The sequence below is a fragment of the Penicillium brevicompactum genome, assembly GCF_028827555.1.
Source record: "Penicillium brevicompactum strain IBT 35665 chromosome Unknown utg000005l_segment0_segment0, whole genome shotgun sequence".
Taxonomy (NCBI): Eukaryota; Fungi; Ascomycota; class Eurotiomycetes; order Eurotiales; family Aspergillaceae; genus Penicillium; species Penicillium brevicompactum.
In genome coordinates, this window is record NW_026623208.1 from 3,674,492 (window position 1) to 3,692,297 (window position 17,806).

The 17,806-nt window shown below is 48.1% G+C and overlaps 7 protein-coding genes across 7 annotated transcripts; 3 read left to right on the top strand and 4 right to left on the bottom strand.

Moving 5' to 3' along the window:
• Positions 1-36: 36 nt before the first annotated feature.
• On the top strand, positions 37-1,190 carry N7506_007230 (uncharacterized protein; the record flags this gene model as incomplete). The annotated part of the gene is made up of 3 exons (XM_056956523.1): positions 37-286; positions 354-821; positions 889-1,190. The coding sequence occupies 3 exons, from the start codon at positions 37-39 to the stop codon at positions 1,188-1,190; spliced, it is 1,020 nt and encodes a 339-aa protein (XP_056810857.1).
• Positions 1,191-5,114: 3,924 nt separating this feature from the next.
• Positions 5,115-5,645, bottom strand: N7506_007231 (uncharacterized protein; the record flags this gene model as incomplete). Its single annotated transcript, XM_056956524.1, has 1 exon — positions 5,115-5,645. One exon carries the CDS (start codon positions 5,643-5,645, stop codon positions 5,115-5,117), a length of 531 nt encoding a protein of 176 aa, XP_056810858.1.
• A 2,737-nt stretch (positions 5,646-8,382) lies between these two features.
• Positions 8,383-8,815, bottom strand: N7506_007232 (uncharacterized protein; the record flags this gene model as incomplete). The annotated part of the gene is made up of 2 exons (XM_056956525.1): positions 8,383-8,505; positions 8,582-8,815. 2 exons carry the CDS (start codon positions 8,813-8,815, stop codon positions 8,383-8,385), a joined length of 357 nt encoding a protein of 118 aa, XP_056810859.1.
• Positions 8,816-11,333: 2,518 nt separating this feature from the next.
• N7506_007233 (DUF3716 domain-containing protein) lies at positions 11,334-12,204 on the top strand (the record flags this gene model as incomplete). Its single annotated transcript, XM_056956526.1, has 2 exons — positions 11,334-11,357; positions 11,644-12,204. 2 exons carry the CDS (start codon positions 11,334-11,336, stop codon positions 12,202-12,204), a joined length of 585 nt encoding a protein of 194 aa, XP_056810860.1.
• Positions 12,205-12,774: 570 nt separating this feature from the next.
• Positions 12,775-13,622, top strand: N7506_007234 (DUF3716 domain-containing protein; the record flags this gene model as incomplete). Its single annotated transcript, XM_056956527.1, has 2 exons — positions 12,775-12,827; positions 12,887-13,622. 2 exons carry the CDS (start codon positions 12,775-12,777, stop codon positions 13,620-13,622), a joined length of 789 nt encoding a protein of 262 aa, XP_056810861.1.
• Positions 13,623-14,027: 405 nt separating this feature from the next.
• N7506_007235 (uncharacterized protein) lies at positions 14,028-15,362 on the bottom strand (the record flags this gene model as incomplete). The annotated part of the gene is made up of 3 exons (XM_056956528.1): positions 14,028-14,274; positions 14,329-14,492; positions 14,919-15,362. The coding sequence occupies 3 exons, from the start codon at positions 15,360-15,362 to the stop codon at positions 14,028-14,030; spliced, it is 855 nt and encodes a 284-aa protein (XP_056810862.1).
• Positions 15,363-16,595: 1,233 nt separating this feature from the next.
• N7506_007236 (uncharacterized protein) lies at positions 16,596-17,027 on the bottom strand (the record flags this gene model as incomplete). The annotated part of the gene is made up of 1 exon (XM_056956529.1): positions 16,596-17,027. One exon carries the CDS (start codon positions 17,025-17,027, stop codon positions 16,596-16,598), a length of 432 nt encoding a protein of 143 aa, XP_056810863.1.
• Positions 17,028-17,806: the final 779 nt, after the last annotated feature.

Here is a 17,806-nt window from a genome sequence, read left to right on the forward strand (position 1 = left end):
GTATTCTTTGAATAACGTCAGACCAACTCTACTAAAATGTTGCTACATGATCTCGCTATTCCAATAGACTCTGTTGTCGTTGTTATTGGAGCAAATGGATTCATCGGCTTGGAGACATGTGAAAAGCTTCTGCAAGCCGGTTATAAGGTCCGAGGCACTGTCAGAAGCGTCGAAAAGTATTCTACTTTTATGCATGACCTCTTTGATCTGAAGTGGCCTGGAAAGTTTGAACTTGTGCAGGTGGTAGATTTTGAGGAGGAAGGGGCTTTCGATGAAGCGTTCAAAGGTGAGCAACAGACCATACTTTTTTAATCTAAAAGTCTCAATCCGAATACTAATCCCAGTGAGTATAGGAGCTGCTGGGGTCATCTATACCTCGATGCCAATTGTTTTCCACCCTGACCCAGCCAAGGTCATCAATCAAAGCGTTAAATCGACTATCAATACCTTGGAGGCGGCAGCTAAAGCACGAGTCCAGCGCTATGTTCTGTGCTCCAGCTCTAAAGCCGTCGAGACTGCCAGATATGACGGTACACCCCGTCGTCTTACGGTCAATAATTACAACACAGAGTCTCTCCTGAAAGTTTGCTGCGGGCCCAGAGAAGAAACTCTTGAGTGGTCCTTGAATGTCTTCAGTGCCGGAAGAGCTCTTGCAGAGCTCAGCTTTTGGTCTTGGATTGGAGAAAAAAATCCTCCCTTCGTTGCCAATTGTGTGGTTCCAGATGGAGCCTTTGGTCGCGGGCTCAATGGCGCTACTTCAACAAACCAGATGCTAAAAGCGGCCTTGGCTGGTGATTGGAACTCTGTTCCAATGCCAATATGTGAGTGCCCAGCCATCCAAGTAACTTCAGTAGTGTCTTTCAGAATGCTGATAGTATGCCCTTGAAGCCTACCTATCCGATGTGCAAGATACTGCCCGCCTGCTTGTCGCTGCGACAATCAAGTCCTCGATCTCTAATGAACGTATATTTGCTTATTATAAGCATCTTACGTGGAATGACTTACGTACCAGGGTCCGTGCCGTTAGACCGGGACTTGTGAAGAGCGAGGACCACCCTTTGCAAGAAGGTTATCTCTCAAGTGTCCACGAGCCGATCTGCCGGGCAGAGGAGATCCTGAAGGATATCGGGCGAGCAGGATTCACTCACGAAGACTCCATGCTGCGAGACTTTCTGGATACTTGCTTTTAGTCAGGCATTGTACTACGCTCCTACTCAGTTATTAACAAGGTTAATGATTGTTCAAACTTGTGAACTACAAGAAATCCCGAGCTAGTATTGAACCAGGATCCACTATCATTAGTAGTTCAATGCGAATTAAGGAAGTAGTGACTTCAGCTATCTCAAATTAAAGTTGACATGCTTGATGAGCACAAATACCATGGGTTCGCGCCGATTGGATTAGAGAATCCACCGGGAGAAATACTTATATCCATTCATTTTGATACAAGTAAACTGTTATACATTTCTCTCTTTGCACAACACAGAGCGACTGAGTTAGATAGTGAAGAAGCACGCTTTCCACGACGAAGGAGAAGTTCAGAAACGATGATCCATTTGAGAAGGGTCTCTGGGGCATTAAATGCCCCCATATTGGGCGCGCAATCGAGAAGCAATCCTTGTCGCTTCGCGAAGCGCCAGCGTCAGCGAGGCCGCAAACGCGGACGTAAACGCGGACTGTCGCATGAATCAGAAGCAGCAGGGATTGCGCTCAATAGATAGGGCCATCGACAGCTTCCTTCAAGATCAGTGCGGATATCCCTGCAGTTCCCCATCGGTCAAGCTTGCCAAGTAGGTCAGAACAGTCGTAGGCAATTTCAAATTTATCCTGGTTTAAACGATTGGGAAATGTTTTCATTGTCCTTTGAACGCGATCTGCATTAAACTTTGACATGGCATGAACCTCGGGAAATCGCATCACTTCCTCGCGCCAGTGGGGGGACAATTGAAAGCGAGGCTGAAGAAACGAGGTGTGGCATATCAAAGCCATCCTTGCGTAGTAGAGGGCCCGGGGAACATGTACAGCAGGGGTGTCTCTCACCCCGATGCTTTCCCCTCGTTCTAGGAGCATACAAGCATGGAAAAGACAGCGTAGATAAGACAATGATGGGGACCATTGATCTAACTGCTTTTTAGCTTCTATGGCATCAATTTCCTCATACCGTCCGACCGCCTGGTCGAATATGATAGAATCAACACATAATATGAGGAACGAAAATTGCCATAAAATACCCAGCTGAAAAGTATCCCCCACGATACGGAAACTGTCAGGTGCCCTGGTGTCATACCACCGGACAAGAGCGTCGATGACCTTTGATTCAACTGACCCGGTCTCTATAAACGTGCGGGATTCAATGACGCAAGCATTCAGGTTAGCAAGAATGCTGTAGGAATAAAAGGCAGAGGTGTTTAACAGCGAGGTAATCCTGTTGCCCTGATCCTGTAGCTGTCCCTGCACCTGACCCTGCACCATCCATTCCATAATTTTCATGGGTTTCCTTTTCATTGACATGGCATGAATGTCTCTGAACAAATAATACCACTCTTGGCTGTCGGCGGCGTCAAAAAGATCATCACACGTGCATTGATCATAACATTTGGCGAAATGATGAAGTAACGGATCATGGTGATGTCGACTCGCCATATTGGCATCTTGAATATAGAGGGCCATTGAGAGCCTTCGATATTGCTCTCGGTAGCTCCATCTTTGCCAGGCCGCGAAACTTTCATCACTGGACGTATTTTTGAACAAAAAATCATCATCTCCAACTCCGAAAGCCCCAATCCTTCGAGCCCATGCAACCACGGTGCCATGGAAAATGTCGGTCATGATGTTGTCACCGGATTCAAAGGAGAGTGTGCCAAATATCTGGCAGAGGAAAGCGGCTTGGACCATTGGAAGGCGTTCGTCTTCATTCGCAGAATAGTGAGACTCCCAATCGGCCAGAATGGCCCTTTGTACGCGGTGAAAGATGTAATGTCCTTTTTGTCAGAATAGCTGTCATGTACGATAAACTTAGATGATATTGAGACGAGGAGACGAAGGAAAGAGGGCGAGCGAGGCTCCTAATCTAGGTCTATCAAACATCCTGCAGGGCCCTGCAAACAAGGCAAACAACGGCGCCGACACTTTTTCGTCGCCTTCATTCGTTCCAACGAATAGACTGCCGATGGCACACATGGACAGAACCAACAATGGGCTGTGGGAATTCGGTCGAAAGGATGGTTTATGGATCACCGGGAGTATGTGGTCAAAGCGTTTCATATAAAGGCGAAGACAGAGGTTAAAATACTCGACTGAAAAATCGATTTCTTCGTCTTCCTCCGAGGACAATATGCTGGATAAAATATCATGATACTGCTCATTGACAGTGAAGCGTCCTGTTGATTGTTGTGACGTTGCTCGATTGAGGATTAGGTTATTCCAGTCTCGCAGATTGGCTAAATCATAGTCTTGTTCATTGGACCAAATTCCGTGGTCCATCGACAGAGCTTGTTCGCTGTGTGTGGACTGTGCTCCAGGGTTAGGCTCGATCTGGACCCTATCAACTTCTGAGAGGACTGATTGATAATGTATTTCAGATTCACGTGGGCCCGGAAAATGCCTTAATTGTTGCTGCTGCGCAGTCGACCAAGCCTGCGTGTTATGTTTCCATTGTCGGAGTAATGGCTGCGCCCGTGGGTGTAAAGTGGCGTTCAAAGCAGAGTCCACCCTCCCTGAGTTGGTGTCTTCGGTAAGAAACCGTGTGTGGACGGCAGGTGAAGTATCCCTTATCTCTGGATTCGAAGCTGGACTATCAGAATGTGCAATGGAAATGACCGGATTCACATTGTCAACAAGGCGCTGAGCTGGGGTATATTCCGATTGGTCCAGAGTTGAAGAGTGCCCGGGGGACACTTACACAGCCTGGCCATCAGGGTGATTGTTACTGCGTCCATCTGGTAGACTGACAGAGTTCAGATTGCTATGCGGAACAATCAAAGACTCAGCAACATTTGGGTTACTATGGTTAGATACCGAAGCCCCATGACTTAACGAGGATGACCGGTCATCGCTATTCTGGCTTTGGGCATTGAGCGGGAGAGTTAATTGTGCATTGGCCTCCCTTACTCTATGCTTCCTCTCGTGTCTAATCATTGTGTCCCTAGAAAGAAGAGTTACAGGCCATAATCACTGCATTGGAGTTGGTTTATGTTGATGAGAAGAGAGGGAAACCAGATTCATCACAGTGAAAAGAGCAGACATACTTTCGGGGAAATGAGTTTCCACAAATGCTGCAAAGAAATGGACGCTCCTTGGTATGAGATCGGACGTGTCTCGATAGGTGGTCTTGTTTATAGAACGACTGGTTGCAAATATGGCACGTTCCTATAGGTTTGCGCGGGGTAATCATGGTGATTTCAGTCTCGAAAAATTATTGAAAATATCTCTCAGTGAGCAGAAATTACAAATGTCTTTTCTTATGACGGATGGCCTCACGGGCTGAAGGGACTTAGCGAGGATAGAAAAAGTCAAGGGGCGGAGGTCAGCATTCGGACTGGCTCCACTGGAGTCCCGTGGAGATGACTCAGCATAAACCACCCACGGATATGACCCGGTCCGTCCACGGGTGATGATCGATCCTTATCGATGCAGCCTTGTCCAAACTAACCCATAAAGCGGCGACTATCCGTCCCACCGCGGAGGTCAATTTGATTAGTGTAACAGCAGCTGAGCATCAGTAGTTCTAAGCTAGCTTCTTTTCCCTTGAAGCAAAAGAAGGTGATAATATATGGGAATGTATTTTCTAGTACATACGACCACAGGGTGTGGAAAACAGGGCTTCCCGTCCGCTCAGCCGTACTTAAGCCACACGCCGGTGAGTTAGTAGTTGGGTGGGTGACCACCAGCGAATCCTCACTGTTGTATGTTTTTGCTTTTTGTTCTTGCTTTTGGATTGTCGAAAAATTCACCTCTCTAGTTCCAAGGTAGAGATAGATACCCACTGGATCAGATGAACGATTATCCAGTCCATGAATACTGTGCTCCCGAAAGCGAATGGCTTCAGTTTATCAAGCGAAGAAAGCAAAACATTGCCACAAAGGACATCCATCAATATGATCATCCGGAGCCACTCAGCGGGCTTTCTTAGCCTTGGGAGGAAGGAAATTCCATGTCGCCATGTTCAGAAGATACGGCGAAGCAGAACGGTAACTTCCGTCTACTCCAAGCCTGAGCATCATATCATCTCTGATTTCCTTCTTCGTTTCTTCCGAAAAGACAAATCCGCGATCGCTGATACAGCACCAGCACTCTGGAGTGCAGTGGCCTGCACCCTTCTCAGCACCATAAAGATGCCTTTTCGCGCAGCATCCACATTGCCGGCTACAACATCCGCCTTGGTCCGAGCAGTCTTGAATCAAGCCTTCATTCATGAACCAGGTGGGATCACGCCTCACCTTGTCATAGAGATGTCTATCGGATTGGCGAAGCAGAGACACCGCTCGGTAGATGGCTCGCTCCTTTTCCGGATATTGTCGTTTTGCATGATCCAGCAATTCACTATTTTTTCGGAACTGAGACGTATCATTGTCAATAGCTGCCGCCTTTTGAGATGCCGCAGTCCAGAGATTTATTGTTTCCATGCGTTGTACATGCTCGCGCATTGCGTACTCGGCAATAATCACATCGACGACACGGACAGTTTCGATACAAGTGCGATCATTTGACAAGGACCCAGAGCTATAAGGGTATTGCTGAAGTATACGTGAACGCTTGAAAAAAAACCCATGGTTGTGTTTGGATATGGGTGGCTGAACTTGAGGAAGGGATTGATAGGCGGGAACAAAGAGTGTGAGGAGGGTGGTCAATGATATCATGTTTAGTCGGTGACCACCCGCCGCTCAAAACATGGAACCGTGGAGACTGGCACTTGAAAACTTTGACTCATGTAAATCCAAGGATATCTTGTTCTTCTGTTGGTTGTATCCTAGAAGCGCCTGTCACCGCCCTACTTCCAAGGTTGTATGTGGTTAACGGCGGCGGCGGAACAAAGTTACGTTTTCCAAGGTTGGACAAGTCCCAATCTTCAACCCACACTTTTCCAAAGTCGGTTGGCATACATGGGACCACGATATTTGAAAAGGGACGTGGTCTCTTTTTAGGTCGAAGGAGAGAAGTGTCCTCCCAAGGGCCATATAATATATAATAAAAGGACTGTAATGATGCAAGGTTATTTATAAGAACACGCGCGAGAGTAAACATGCGAGAATAAACACGCGAGAACAGACACAGACACAGAAGAACAGACACGCAAACAGACACAACACCCTGGCCAGATCATTCCTTTTTCAAAAAACCGCTCCGGTCAAAGGCCTGCCTGGCCTTTTGTGATCACCGGTTGAGGGAATCGCATTTGATCCCCCGGAATCATAATCTGTACATTTGTGTTTATGGCGTCTGTGCCTAACGTATAAGTTCTTTGTGCGAGTTGGGATTTGGTATTATGGCAGGGACTTCCGTCCCGCCAATCCATGAACGTGATGATCGGAAAGTCTGCTGCTATAGATCAAGTCTTGTTAGAATCGAACCATCATCCAGTACTATTCACAACTTAACTCACGTTTGGATTTCTTGTCCCAGGGCCATATTCCATGGCACCAAAGCCACTTCCGTTGCTCCCTTTCGAGCTTTTTGCGGAGTTTGTAGGTTGTGGCCTCAAGCGGCTTGGCATCCCGTCGGACTCGATCTCTTCACCTAGGGATCGATCGTTAGTATAGAAAATAGCATCGTGTATGTAAAATCAATGTAACATACTGTTGGTAGAGAACAAAAAATACTAGGAGGAGGGCAACAAAGCCGACGATGCCGCCGACGATCTTTTGAAGCAGAGCTGCCCTCCCTTGGAGATTTCCGCTTCTGAATTTATGTCGAGGAATCGAGTCGAGACCCAGCCTTGAGAAGAAGCAGTGACCGAACTTGCATCGGGGTGTAGTAGAGAAGCTCACACACAGAGTCGAGGCGGAGAATAAGAAGGTGGGTAAGCGGTCACCACAGAGGAGAGGCCAAGAAGGCAGACACACGGCCAACACAGAGAATTTCGAACAGACAGCAAAATAGAGAGGAGAGATAACTTTATTTGGAAGAATACCAGAAAGGTGGAGAAGAAGAGAAAATGTTGGCACGGAAAGCTTTCGTTTACATCTCTTGGAGATGGATGTCTGAAGACAGTAATCGTATTGCGTAGAGCCGTGGTAGCAAGAGCATGTCGAGCTGTGCGATGATGATGATTATGATGAGAGAGAGAGAGAGGAAGGGAGATAAGCGAGCTTATAGCAAAGAAGAGAGGGAGAGGCTCCATTTCCGAATGAGGAAGGAAGGTGAGGCAAACCCCTCTCGAACAGCATCCTTGGGTCTCCTCTTTAACTATGCTGTTGAGTGTCTTTCGAAGTGTCTTTTTAGATGTCTTTTTAGGTGTTATTTTACACTGAGGTCCCTAAGTGACAGACAGAGAGAAGAGAGAGCAGACGTGTGCGGTAAAGTAGTGCATTGTGGGACAAGGAGGGAAGAAGAAGGGCGAGATGAAAATTCTCTCTATCCACATCTATCACCTGCGGGCAGCCTGACAACCTAGGCAAACACCTGCGCCAACACTAAGGCACCTGTACACCCAGATCTCTCGTTCATAAGCCCGCATTGACGGAATTCTATTACACAAAACTCCACGTTACGTAGAGATTGTTGTGACCGTTGGAAGATGGGAAAAGACGACGTGCTTGCAACGGATTGCGGCGACAGCACGCGCGTGAGTCTCGCTTCTGGTGATGATTCTCATTCCGGGTTTCTAGATATAGGCATCCGATCACAGCGTTATTCGAAGGTTATGCTGCTTGTAGAGGAGGGTGGATAGCGTGTTGGCAAAGTTGATACCTAGTAGTAGTTCAAAGGCTGGGTGAGTGACCACCAGCATATCCTCACTGCTTTATGTTTTAAAACTTTTTTTTTTTTTTTTACATTACCATATTCATAGATTCTACCATATATGACGAGACGATTTTGCCCCTACTGAGCCACAAAAAACGAAAACAGCGTGTTATTGGGATTTCAATTGTTTTTTGATACAAGACCAAGATAAATCTGCCCGTGTTGACACGTATGATCAGTACTTCAGTTTTATGCCGTCTGTAAAATACTTAGAGTAGATTATATGTCCAAATTTTCTTCGTACTTGAATAGACCAAGATGGTGAAGTTCAAGCACATTTACCTGAGGTTATCCTTTCGAGATTACCTTTCAAAATCAAATCGCGTTCCAAGGTCCCAACAGGTATCTCACACAGCGAGTGAATCGACCATCACCAAGCTCTTCAACAACATCATACCTCAGAGTTCGACAAAATGACCCTTAAGTAATCGGCAACGGCTGGAGAGTATAGAAGTCGTTGCAGTTGGTCTTTTTATTGATGGCGATCCACGCGGCGGTAGCACCTGGCTTCACGGCCTGGACAACATTTGTGTTGCCAACGCCCTGGGCGTTTGTTGTCAATGTTCCGCCCCCCAGAGGTGCAGGGTCCACAGGATCCCGACTGTGGAAGCTGAATAACGCGGACATTGTAAGCGCTGTTGGGAGTTCCCTTGAAGAGAATTGGAACCGAGACGATCAGGTTTGCAGCTCGAGTGATCGTGGCAGTCCCAAAGCTCTCGGACAATACCGGTCCATCAGCACTGCCGTCACAGTTGCGGTTTGTCCTCGTGAGAGGCCCACTCTTGATTGAGATGGCTTCCGCAACGGAGGCTGCTGCCGCTAGAACGCCGAGGAGGAAGAGTGTTGCCTTCATGGTGTCCTTGATATCTGATTTCGTTTGAAAGATGACTGTTGATTGAATAGTGGATTCTTAGATGTGGGTGGATGGTAAATTTCAAAATCCAGTGGCAGAGGGAAAACGGATGTATTTATGCACTTTTGGATATGGGAATGAATAAACTACGACTGGTGTTTTCTTGGCCACCAGTCTCCTCTAGCATACAGCGACTTAGGTCTAGGCGTCATCTATGATGGAAAGAAGTTAACATTATCTTCATTTCTCTCCCTGAAGATAGAGGTGATGGAGATCTAGACCTTCGGCCCATGATCAAGACAGAAGGATCGACGGGGTGCGTCTTGTGTTGCCATTGCAAATGACGGCGATACAAAGTCAATGGATTAGCTCGAGATCCCATCTATGATGGAGATAGGACCGTTTTCCCTTCATCTCTCTTCTTGCAAAAATGGTAAAGCTCTTGGCATTGGGGCCCATGACCACATAACCTCGTGTTCTAGATGAGGCTTACGCACGGGATCTAGTTCTATTGTAAAAAATGTAGTATGAAAAAACATGGAAAGAAGCTCGTAATTAAGCTCCCGGCAACTCTAAATTTGTGCGCCGGATGCGGGCACGGACTCCAGTTCACGAGATAATGCGGGATGACATGGATCTAGATCTCCCCGTAAATGTCCCGATGTGGACTAGCGTGTCTTGTATCTGAGGATTTGCGAACCCAAAGGGAATACCTAATCCTGCTAACATGTATCCCAAAATCTCTAATTGGGCCTCGATCTGATGTACTTACACAGAAATCTCATACGGGTCGACATTGGACATACGCAGGGAAGAATTTGGTAACTTAGCTCCGTTAAGCTCGTACTACAAATAGTAAGCACAGAGTCTAAGAAATAACGCACTCCACTTCCACGAGGCCAAACCACAGTTGTGACTTGCAATCCGGATCTTTGGTCCATGAGCGCGTTTCACTGCATGGCCAGAGCCGTTGCCAAGATCTCACGAGCGGAGCGCCCGTTCATACCCCCCTCGACCTTCATAAATCCCAAGCTCCGCTTCAACAAGCCTCGAGCTTCCCGCCACTCGGCAAAACGTACCGGTTTGCTTGTGTTGCTTGACCAGCTGGTTCCACACCATCTGGCCTTGGCCCCCGCCACCGTGCGGGCCACCTCCGTATTGAGCTGCCGCCATCTCCTCGAATCCTATGATGACAAGGTAGCTTTGTGCACGACTCAAAGCCACACAGATCCGCTAGCGGTCTGTGAGGAATCCAGGATCGTACTGCCCACCGGGCCGAGTAGTTCAGAGAATGGCAACCGGGCTTTCGGAGCCTTGAGAAGAGTCGACGCTCCGAACGGAGACTTAAGAATGACCCAACTTGCGAAGCAGATCGCTCAACACCCTGCGCTCCTTATTGTAATAAGACAAGACAAGAATGCCTTTTGGGGCCAGGGACGGGACTCTCTCGCGTGGGGCGGTGATCAAGTTGTCTATGTGGCTTTTATAATGTGGGTTGAGCACCGGTGATCCACCTTTACGCCGCAGGACGGAGGATCGGTTCGCAGAGACAAAAAATGACGAGCCTGGTAAACATTGGTATCTGTAGCTCATGAAAGTAGAGAGAATTCGGGAGGTGGCTCGGTTTGCTTCAGACTCCGTGCGTCAGATATCGGGATTCTGGGGGCTGTGGTTGAGGAACACGACGAGAAGTCTATGAAAAGAATACTTCGACAACATGTACATACCAGTTTGATGAAGATGACCCTTGTTGAGGGATCAGATACAGCCAGTTGACTGGAAAAGGGGAGATTGGGTTGGTTGCGAAAATATCAAGACAAAAGAAGCATCTGTAGCAGACCGTGAGTGCGATAGAGAGATAGAAAGATGAGGAAGGAGAAGGAGAGGATGAAAGAAGGGGAGAGAGTGGGGGGTGGGATTTTATAGCGTGGATTGCTTTCTCACTTGCCTTTTATGAGTAGGTAGGGATTTGTAAAGAGAAGAAGCAAACGATATATCACCTCATTGATTATCATTTCCACTAATAAAGACCAAGTCTCCACAAGTGGCCTCTAAGCCCAACACTCTCTAGATCATGGTCGATCTTTAGGCTTAATCTCCATCAGATACCCATTCCCTTCACGCGTGGCTCGTTTTCTTGCTCTTCTAAGCTGCATTCCCTCTGGACATACGCGAACTCATTACGATTGGCTCGTTTCCTCACTTCCCTCCAAAGGAGATCGAGACTCCACATTTCACTCCTTCTCGATATACATAACTCTTGAGAGTGACTTCCTTTCTCACTTCCCTCCGGAGCGCAGCAATCATCCAAGCCCTATCTGATCTGGTTATATGCCAACCCATCATCGGCGGCTCTCCACAACCACCGATATACCACTCTCGACCGAATCGTACGATGTAGGGTATGTAATTCTTTACCGAAGGTTTCCCCGTTGTGCTTTGAGAATTGCTCACAAACATGCAGGTAATCCCGAAATCTCCGGAGAAGGGCCAGACCCGAAGCCTCTAACTGGACAAGATGCTTCGTCTGAACAAGCCCAAGGTATGCTACCCCCTCTTGATTTCTTTATGTCAAAATGTCTAACTAGGCAGATTTCGTGGACGAGATTACGGAATCCACAGAACCAGCATCACCAAATACATCAGGACTGCCGTGGGACGATCTCCCAAGTCCAATTTTTGCCCCGGGCAATGGCTCCATTCCAGATCTGCCCCCAGGAGATTGGGCGAGGATCGCCAAAGCCTGCCTCTTGCCCTGCTCGAAGAAACTGGTTGGCGACCCGAAGTAACTGCTATTCTTCCTTTCTTCACAACGCCAAAAACGGGAGCCAGTACTGGTAGAGGGTAGGCAGGGGGGACACTGCCACGGCAATCAGAACGGCAGAGACTTTGCCACATCCGTTGGTAAGAAGAAGGCTAATGTCGAGGCTCTTCTGTCTCAAACCATCGGCGATTTTGCAGATGTCAAATGCAGTCACTGCGCCCGGGGCTGCGGAAGGTTCAGTGGCTGTGTCCTTATCCGGACACCTGAGAATGAGGTTCTAGCATGCACGAACTGTCACTGGAATAACCACAGCGACCGCTGCAGCCTTTCCACCATCGGACGGGCACTGGAAAAGCCTTCACAAGATGCCGGGGCAGACCAAGAGGCTGGTATCGAAAAAGAAGACGACCAGGAAATGATTGATTTTTTCACCAGCTGGTTGCCGGTGCTAAAACACAAGCTGGCGAAGGCTCGAAGAGGGAGCCCCCAAAAGCGTCTGAAGGGACCTCAGTACGAGAAGAAGATCAAGTTGGCCGAATGTGTTCTGGCGCTTAAAGCTAAAGCTAAAGCTGCGAAGGACTCGAAGAACTATCCCGAGCAAGGTGGACACATTGATGGCGAATGAAGGCCGCGGGGAGGAAGATGCAAGTGGTGGTAAAGGGTTAGTTAGAAAGGTTTGGCACTTTGGAATGGGCACCAATATATCAAAATGATACCAAAAGAATTTCAGTCATGGGTGCTCCTGGAAAATTTCCAGTTCTTCATCAACGGTTCTTAACATTCTCCATGCATTTTCCACCCATTTTCCATGGGATATGACCAGTTGAGGACACCCATGCCATGGAAAAAGAATGGAAAAAGAATGGAAAATCCATGGAAAGTGCATCGCGATATTCAGGGGGAAAGGTTACAACTCACAGGGACATCTGTAGATGAGTGAAAGCACCCCAAATAGGAAGGTACCCAACCTTGGACAGCTGCCACGTAAATATTTCCCTGCTTCCTCTTCTTCTTTCTTCCTTTTTCCCTCCTCTCTCTCTCCATCGGCGCATTTCTATCTCTGTGTCCTACACTTTCAAAGCTCAAGTCTCCGCCGTGTCTTCTACCGATCTCAACCCCCTGCCGGGTCTTTCACAAGCCGGCAAGCCAGACACCCTCCTCTTTTGAGTCTCTGACCCTACGCATCATCGAGATCATGTCCGAAGCTGATCTTACCGGACCGGCTGAAGGCCATGAGCCATCTATCATGTAGGACACGCTGATTACCTGGTACAAGTGCTTACAGCGCTAACCTATACTTGTGGCAGTGTCGTTCCAGACTCGGGAACTACCAGAATCGGAGAAGATATGATACTCGAGCCTCCCCGTACCGGTCGAAACATAATTCCCCCGGGTCCATGGGTACAGACCTTGATGGATAGTGACAGCTTCGGTTCCGCCGGAAGACCCAATCGCCCCAGATCAGCACTGGTACGAGATCTTAGACTCTTGCCAAGCCTACGTGAGCCGTTTCTACGAGACAGTCGCGCGATGACAGCTTCAGCGTTATTTTATTTTTTGCAATCAAAGCCGGCAAACGTTGAGAGCGGCCTGATGACTGTCGTGGGTGCTGAAATGCCACTTGAAGAAGAGTGCATCCATTGCAAGATGCTAAAGGGCCCATGGGCGAGATGTGTTGTGGTACAGGGCCAACCTGGTAGGGGATTGGCATGCAACAACTGCCACCAACTGCGTCGGGGTTCACGGTGCGAGCACTATGTCGCCCCGCATCCCGATACTGCTGAAATACCCCAACCACAACGGCGTCAGACTCAAACTCGACAAGACGATGAAGCATCCTCAGACCGCCGCGCCTGGATTCTTGATTTTGAACACATGGGAGACCGCATCGAGGTGGTCAATAGACGCATCCTTGGCCTTTTGGATGCGCATGAAGACCGTGATGTGCAGGGCCATGATATTCGAGAGCTTCGCCGCATGGTTCAGCGTCTACAAGATGCATACCGCGATCTCGTACGCCGCCGAGCTGAGATGGATATGTGAATTGCTGGTGCACTGTGAGGAAGGGACTGAAATTTAGTTTCTCAATATCAGGCAGATTCACTTTACCCTCCTGGGGCAACCGAAGTGTTCCAATATCTTTCAAGTTTCTGAGCTTGAAATAATTTAGCCAAAGGAATTTCATTACAGCCTTCCAACGAAATCATTCATCATGTAAAGTAGAGCCCTGAAGATAAGTAGGGAAGCAGTTTACGTGAAAAATTACTACACACGGGGATGTATAGCGGCCAAGGGTCGGAATTTCCAAGCTTGCCTGGGATATTTGAGGATTTCGTATTCCATGCCATGTTTTACACCACTAGAACGTGACCTAAGAATAAAAGAGGAAAAAAGACACGAAAAAAGATAGAGAAAAAGACTGGGAAAATGGGAAAATGACTATCGAAGTCACAGGATAAACTTGAAATACATCTGTCTCATTTCTGTCCTGCTATTGTCGTTGATACCCTTCTGACAATACTTCACATAGGCTGTGCTGAGAGCCATCAATACGCCGCCGGCTTTAGAGGATCCACCGATGGTGCCGAATATGCCGAATGTGCCGAAGGTGGCTGGGTTGCCCTTTTGTGGTGCATCCGCTTCACGCGCGGGCACGCGAAGAGCCAAACTCTGACCCTTCCAAACACTGCGCCAGCTTTACAACAGGTCAGTATAAGACCCATAACGAACCATAGAGCGAATCACTTACAGGCGGTACTCACTGAGGGCAACTTCCCTCAGGACATCGCGCAAGCCGATCGTGAACACAATGGCCACAATGGCCCCAACACATTTCCAGAGGGCAGCACTGCCTTTGTCTTCTGCGAGGCGAAAAGCCTCTCCAATGAGGGATTCATCCCCTTTCTCTCCCTCCTCCCCCGAGCCGAGATGGGGTGGATTGGTTCAGCGGGATCTTCTTTCTTTAAAACAAAGAAGGATATGGTGGGCTTTTATTCCATCTGCGTAGCAATATATAAGACTTGCTGGTCAGTCATCACGACATCTCGCTCAGTGAGAGGGTTTGGAGGCCGCCTCATTAGAAGCTCGAAGTCCAAACGTAGAGCCACCATATACAGTGTTCCCTTGGACATAGAGATGTTGAGATATCTGGAGATGAGATGGAGCTGATTGTCTGGAGCCGTACTGATTACACATGTGGGTCCAAATTTCTATATCCACCCGGAAACATGGGGTTGTCGTTGTGTGGATGAGAACCACAAGACCTGGTCGAGTAGGAGCATTGGCGTGCCACCACTGCGCGTCTTGTAAAAGTCTGCTGTATGACTCTGAAACACCTACCTCCAATACCAGGGAGGGACTCGGAGTGATTCCAGGTCCTAACGATGCAGGCGGATAAAATGAACAGTCGGGCTCCTTGGTGGTCTGGTCGCCATAGACTCGAGCAGAGCGGAAACAACGGAAGCCGTGTGTCATTGGCTCGAGATGCATTGTCAGTAAGACTCTCAGAAGAATCTCGTCGAACCTGCTGCGCAACCCCTCGTGCTGTCTGTTTGGCATGATTCGGAATATTACAGTGCGGTTTGCCCTCCAAAGAGTGGCAGTCACTGCTTTGAGCAAGTTGGAATCATGCCAAAGCCGATCAAACGTCTCCCAGTCTAACTCCTCGACGAGAAGGTACGACATCTTTGGGTTCTGAGGGCGCGGTGGGCTGACATGAGTATCCTTGATATCTTCGATGGATTGCAAGAGTTCGGTCAAAGACGGACTCGTAAGGGTGACCATATCTCCCGCGTTGATTGAGGGTTGAGGTGAGGTGCCCGCTCAGGTAGAGGCAGAAGAAGTAAAAAGCTCTGACGTCTGTGAGGTAGAAGACATCACTGGCGCGTTGTCAGAGCGAGCATGATCAGTGCAAAAGAGAACATACCGGGCGTGCTTAGGCACCTGGCCTGGGTGTCTCCGGCAGGAACTCCAGGAACTCCAGGAACAGCAGGAACATTCCCTCCTTCGCGAGGTTGTCACCGGTTGATCAGGCGTGACTTCATGTTCTGAGGGATTTTTATATTGGTATTAAACCCCGCTTTTGTCCTTACAGTAGATTACCGGCTGTGGCTTGTGCTCGTAGTTGAAAAAGAAATAGATGCGAGAGTGGGGATCGAAGAAAAATCCCACTGGGGGATTGCTGGGATCAACATGTCATTGTTACGAGATAAGCACGACAAGCCTGGGTGCCGCGCTCATGCGTGACCAAGAAGACATCAATAGTTGCCTATAAAAAGGAGCAGTTATTTATTGGCTCATTCTGCGCGGCACTTATCGCTATTCCTTCTATAATCATCAGAATTGATCAATATTTACTCGACGATATTCCAAGGTTACTAATACTCTGTCTTTTTTCCTGTCTTTTTTGCCGTCTTTGTTCCTGTCCTTCCAACTAATCATCGGGTACTCCGTAGTTGTCGAGTGAAGGAAGTCTTGGCTAAGCCGTGAATAAAGAACTAAGGATTTGGAGAAACACGTTTCCGCAGGCCCGCAAAACCCCATCGACATTGTGCAGCCTGACCAAGTCCGACTTGACAAAGAAGGGAAAAGGCACTTCCAATACATCGGTCACATCGTGAATGCTGTTCACCCAGTCGTAGTGTGCCTTTTTTTCCCTTGCCCTTCCAATTCCCGAAATCCACTTGTTCAACCTTAATTAAGCCCTCCATGACTTTAGTAGTGGCAAGAGTCAATACACTACCCAGGGCTACGATACCAGAAATCGATAGGCTTTGGCACATAGATGGCAGGCAGTTAGGCGAATAAGTAATCGTCTATTTAAAGCCTAACTGAATGAAGAATAGACATCACTTTAGCTAAAAGAAACACAAAAGCAAACAAAGCAAAATCCGGCTCTGGTATAATGATATCACCCTCAACTCCCACTGACAATGAGTCAACATAAAAATAAAGACAAAAAAAGCAACATGCGGCTCTGGCATAATAATATCTCGCCCAACTCCCACTGACAATCAATCAACATAAGAGGAAGGAGAACGCAGCAAGGTGTTGATCTGGAAGAGCAAGGTCTCGCTCCGCTCCGACCGCTTGTCGATCATGGACTGCAGAGAACGGGAGGATCAACGGGCCCCCTTCCACCTGGTTCTGCGCAATATAGATCTCTTGTGCTGAGTATGCCTGCTGCATAGATCTTGGCTGTAAAGCCAGTGGAGGGTAGTTTGGTTTTTGGTCGCGAAGGCTGTCGGTGTACAGCCGCGTCAGTGGCACGGGCGCACCAATAGGAGCCAGTTGCCATTTTTCGATGACAATATTTGTTAGTCGGGTTGAGATGAGCAGCACGTTTCGTGCTCTTCCCTCCGACATGAGGAACCAGCCGACCGCATCTTCGCGCAGTTTCGGCAAAGACTCGGCGACACCCGTCTCTTCTCCACGACCACTGCTGGCCATCCTCCTGGAGTCGAGCCGTGGGGGAGGCGGGATCTTGGGACGAAACTATCGTCGGCTTGTTTGCCAATTCCCGAGCCTGAACTGTATGTGGTGGTCCTGGCCCAAATCGAGTCTGGGATAGGGAGGCCCATGTCATGGTGTAAATGGTCGATGTTTTTGACCAGTATATATGTGGCAATATCATGGCGCTCTAATGGAACGACTTTGATGAGACCTGTGGCTCCCTCCCATTGGAATCGGTATTGTATTGCCCCCAAACAAGTTTTGTGGTCGTTGTCGAGGTTGTCTCTCACCCTCGCCGAAACATTCAATAAGACGATGTGTTGGTTGCCATCCCCATTTGCCTGCAGCGAATGCAATAGGTTTCTGGCCTCTGCCTCTAGGTCGCTGAGGTCGGTGTAATGGCGCACAACGTGGGATGGGGAAGCCCAGACATCAGGGAGCCGGTATCCGTATTAGCCTGTTCAGCCATTTTTCGATGAGTGTCACGCCTAAACAAAGAAAGAAGAGATAGAGTTGGATCTTTCAACTAAATTAGGATACCAAAGGCGAGGAAGAAAGAGAGAGAGGTAGGGAGGTCGGATGTTAGGGAGTTTGGTGCCTCGGGAGTCAAACCCATCCAAAATACTGGACCTGGTAGTTTAAACGACATGTTCAATAAAACTACGAAAAAGAACCACTGGAAAGACCATTGGAAAGTCCACTTCGAAGACATTGCAAATTTTCTAATTCCTTACTTAAATTTACAAGATCATGATATTTTGTTGACAAAGCAAGTT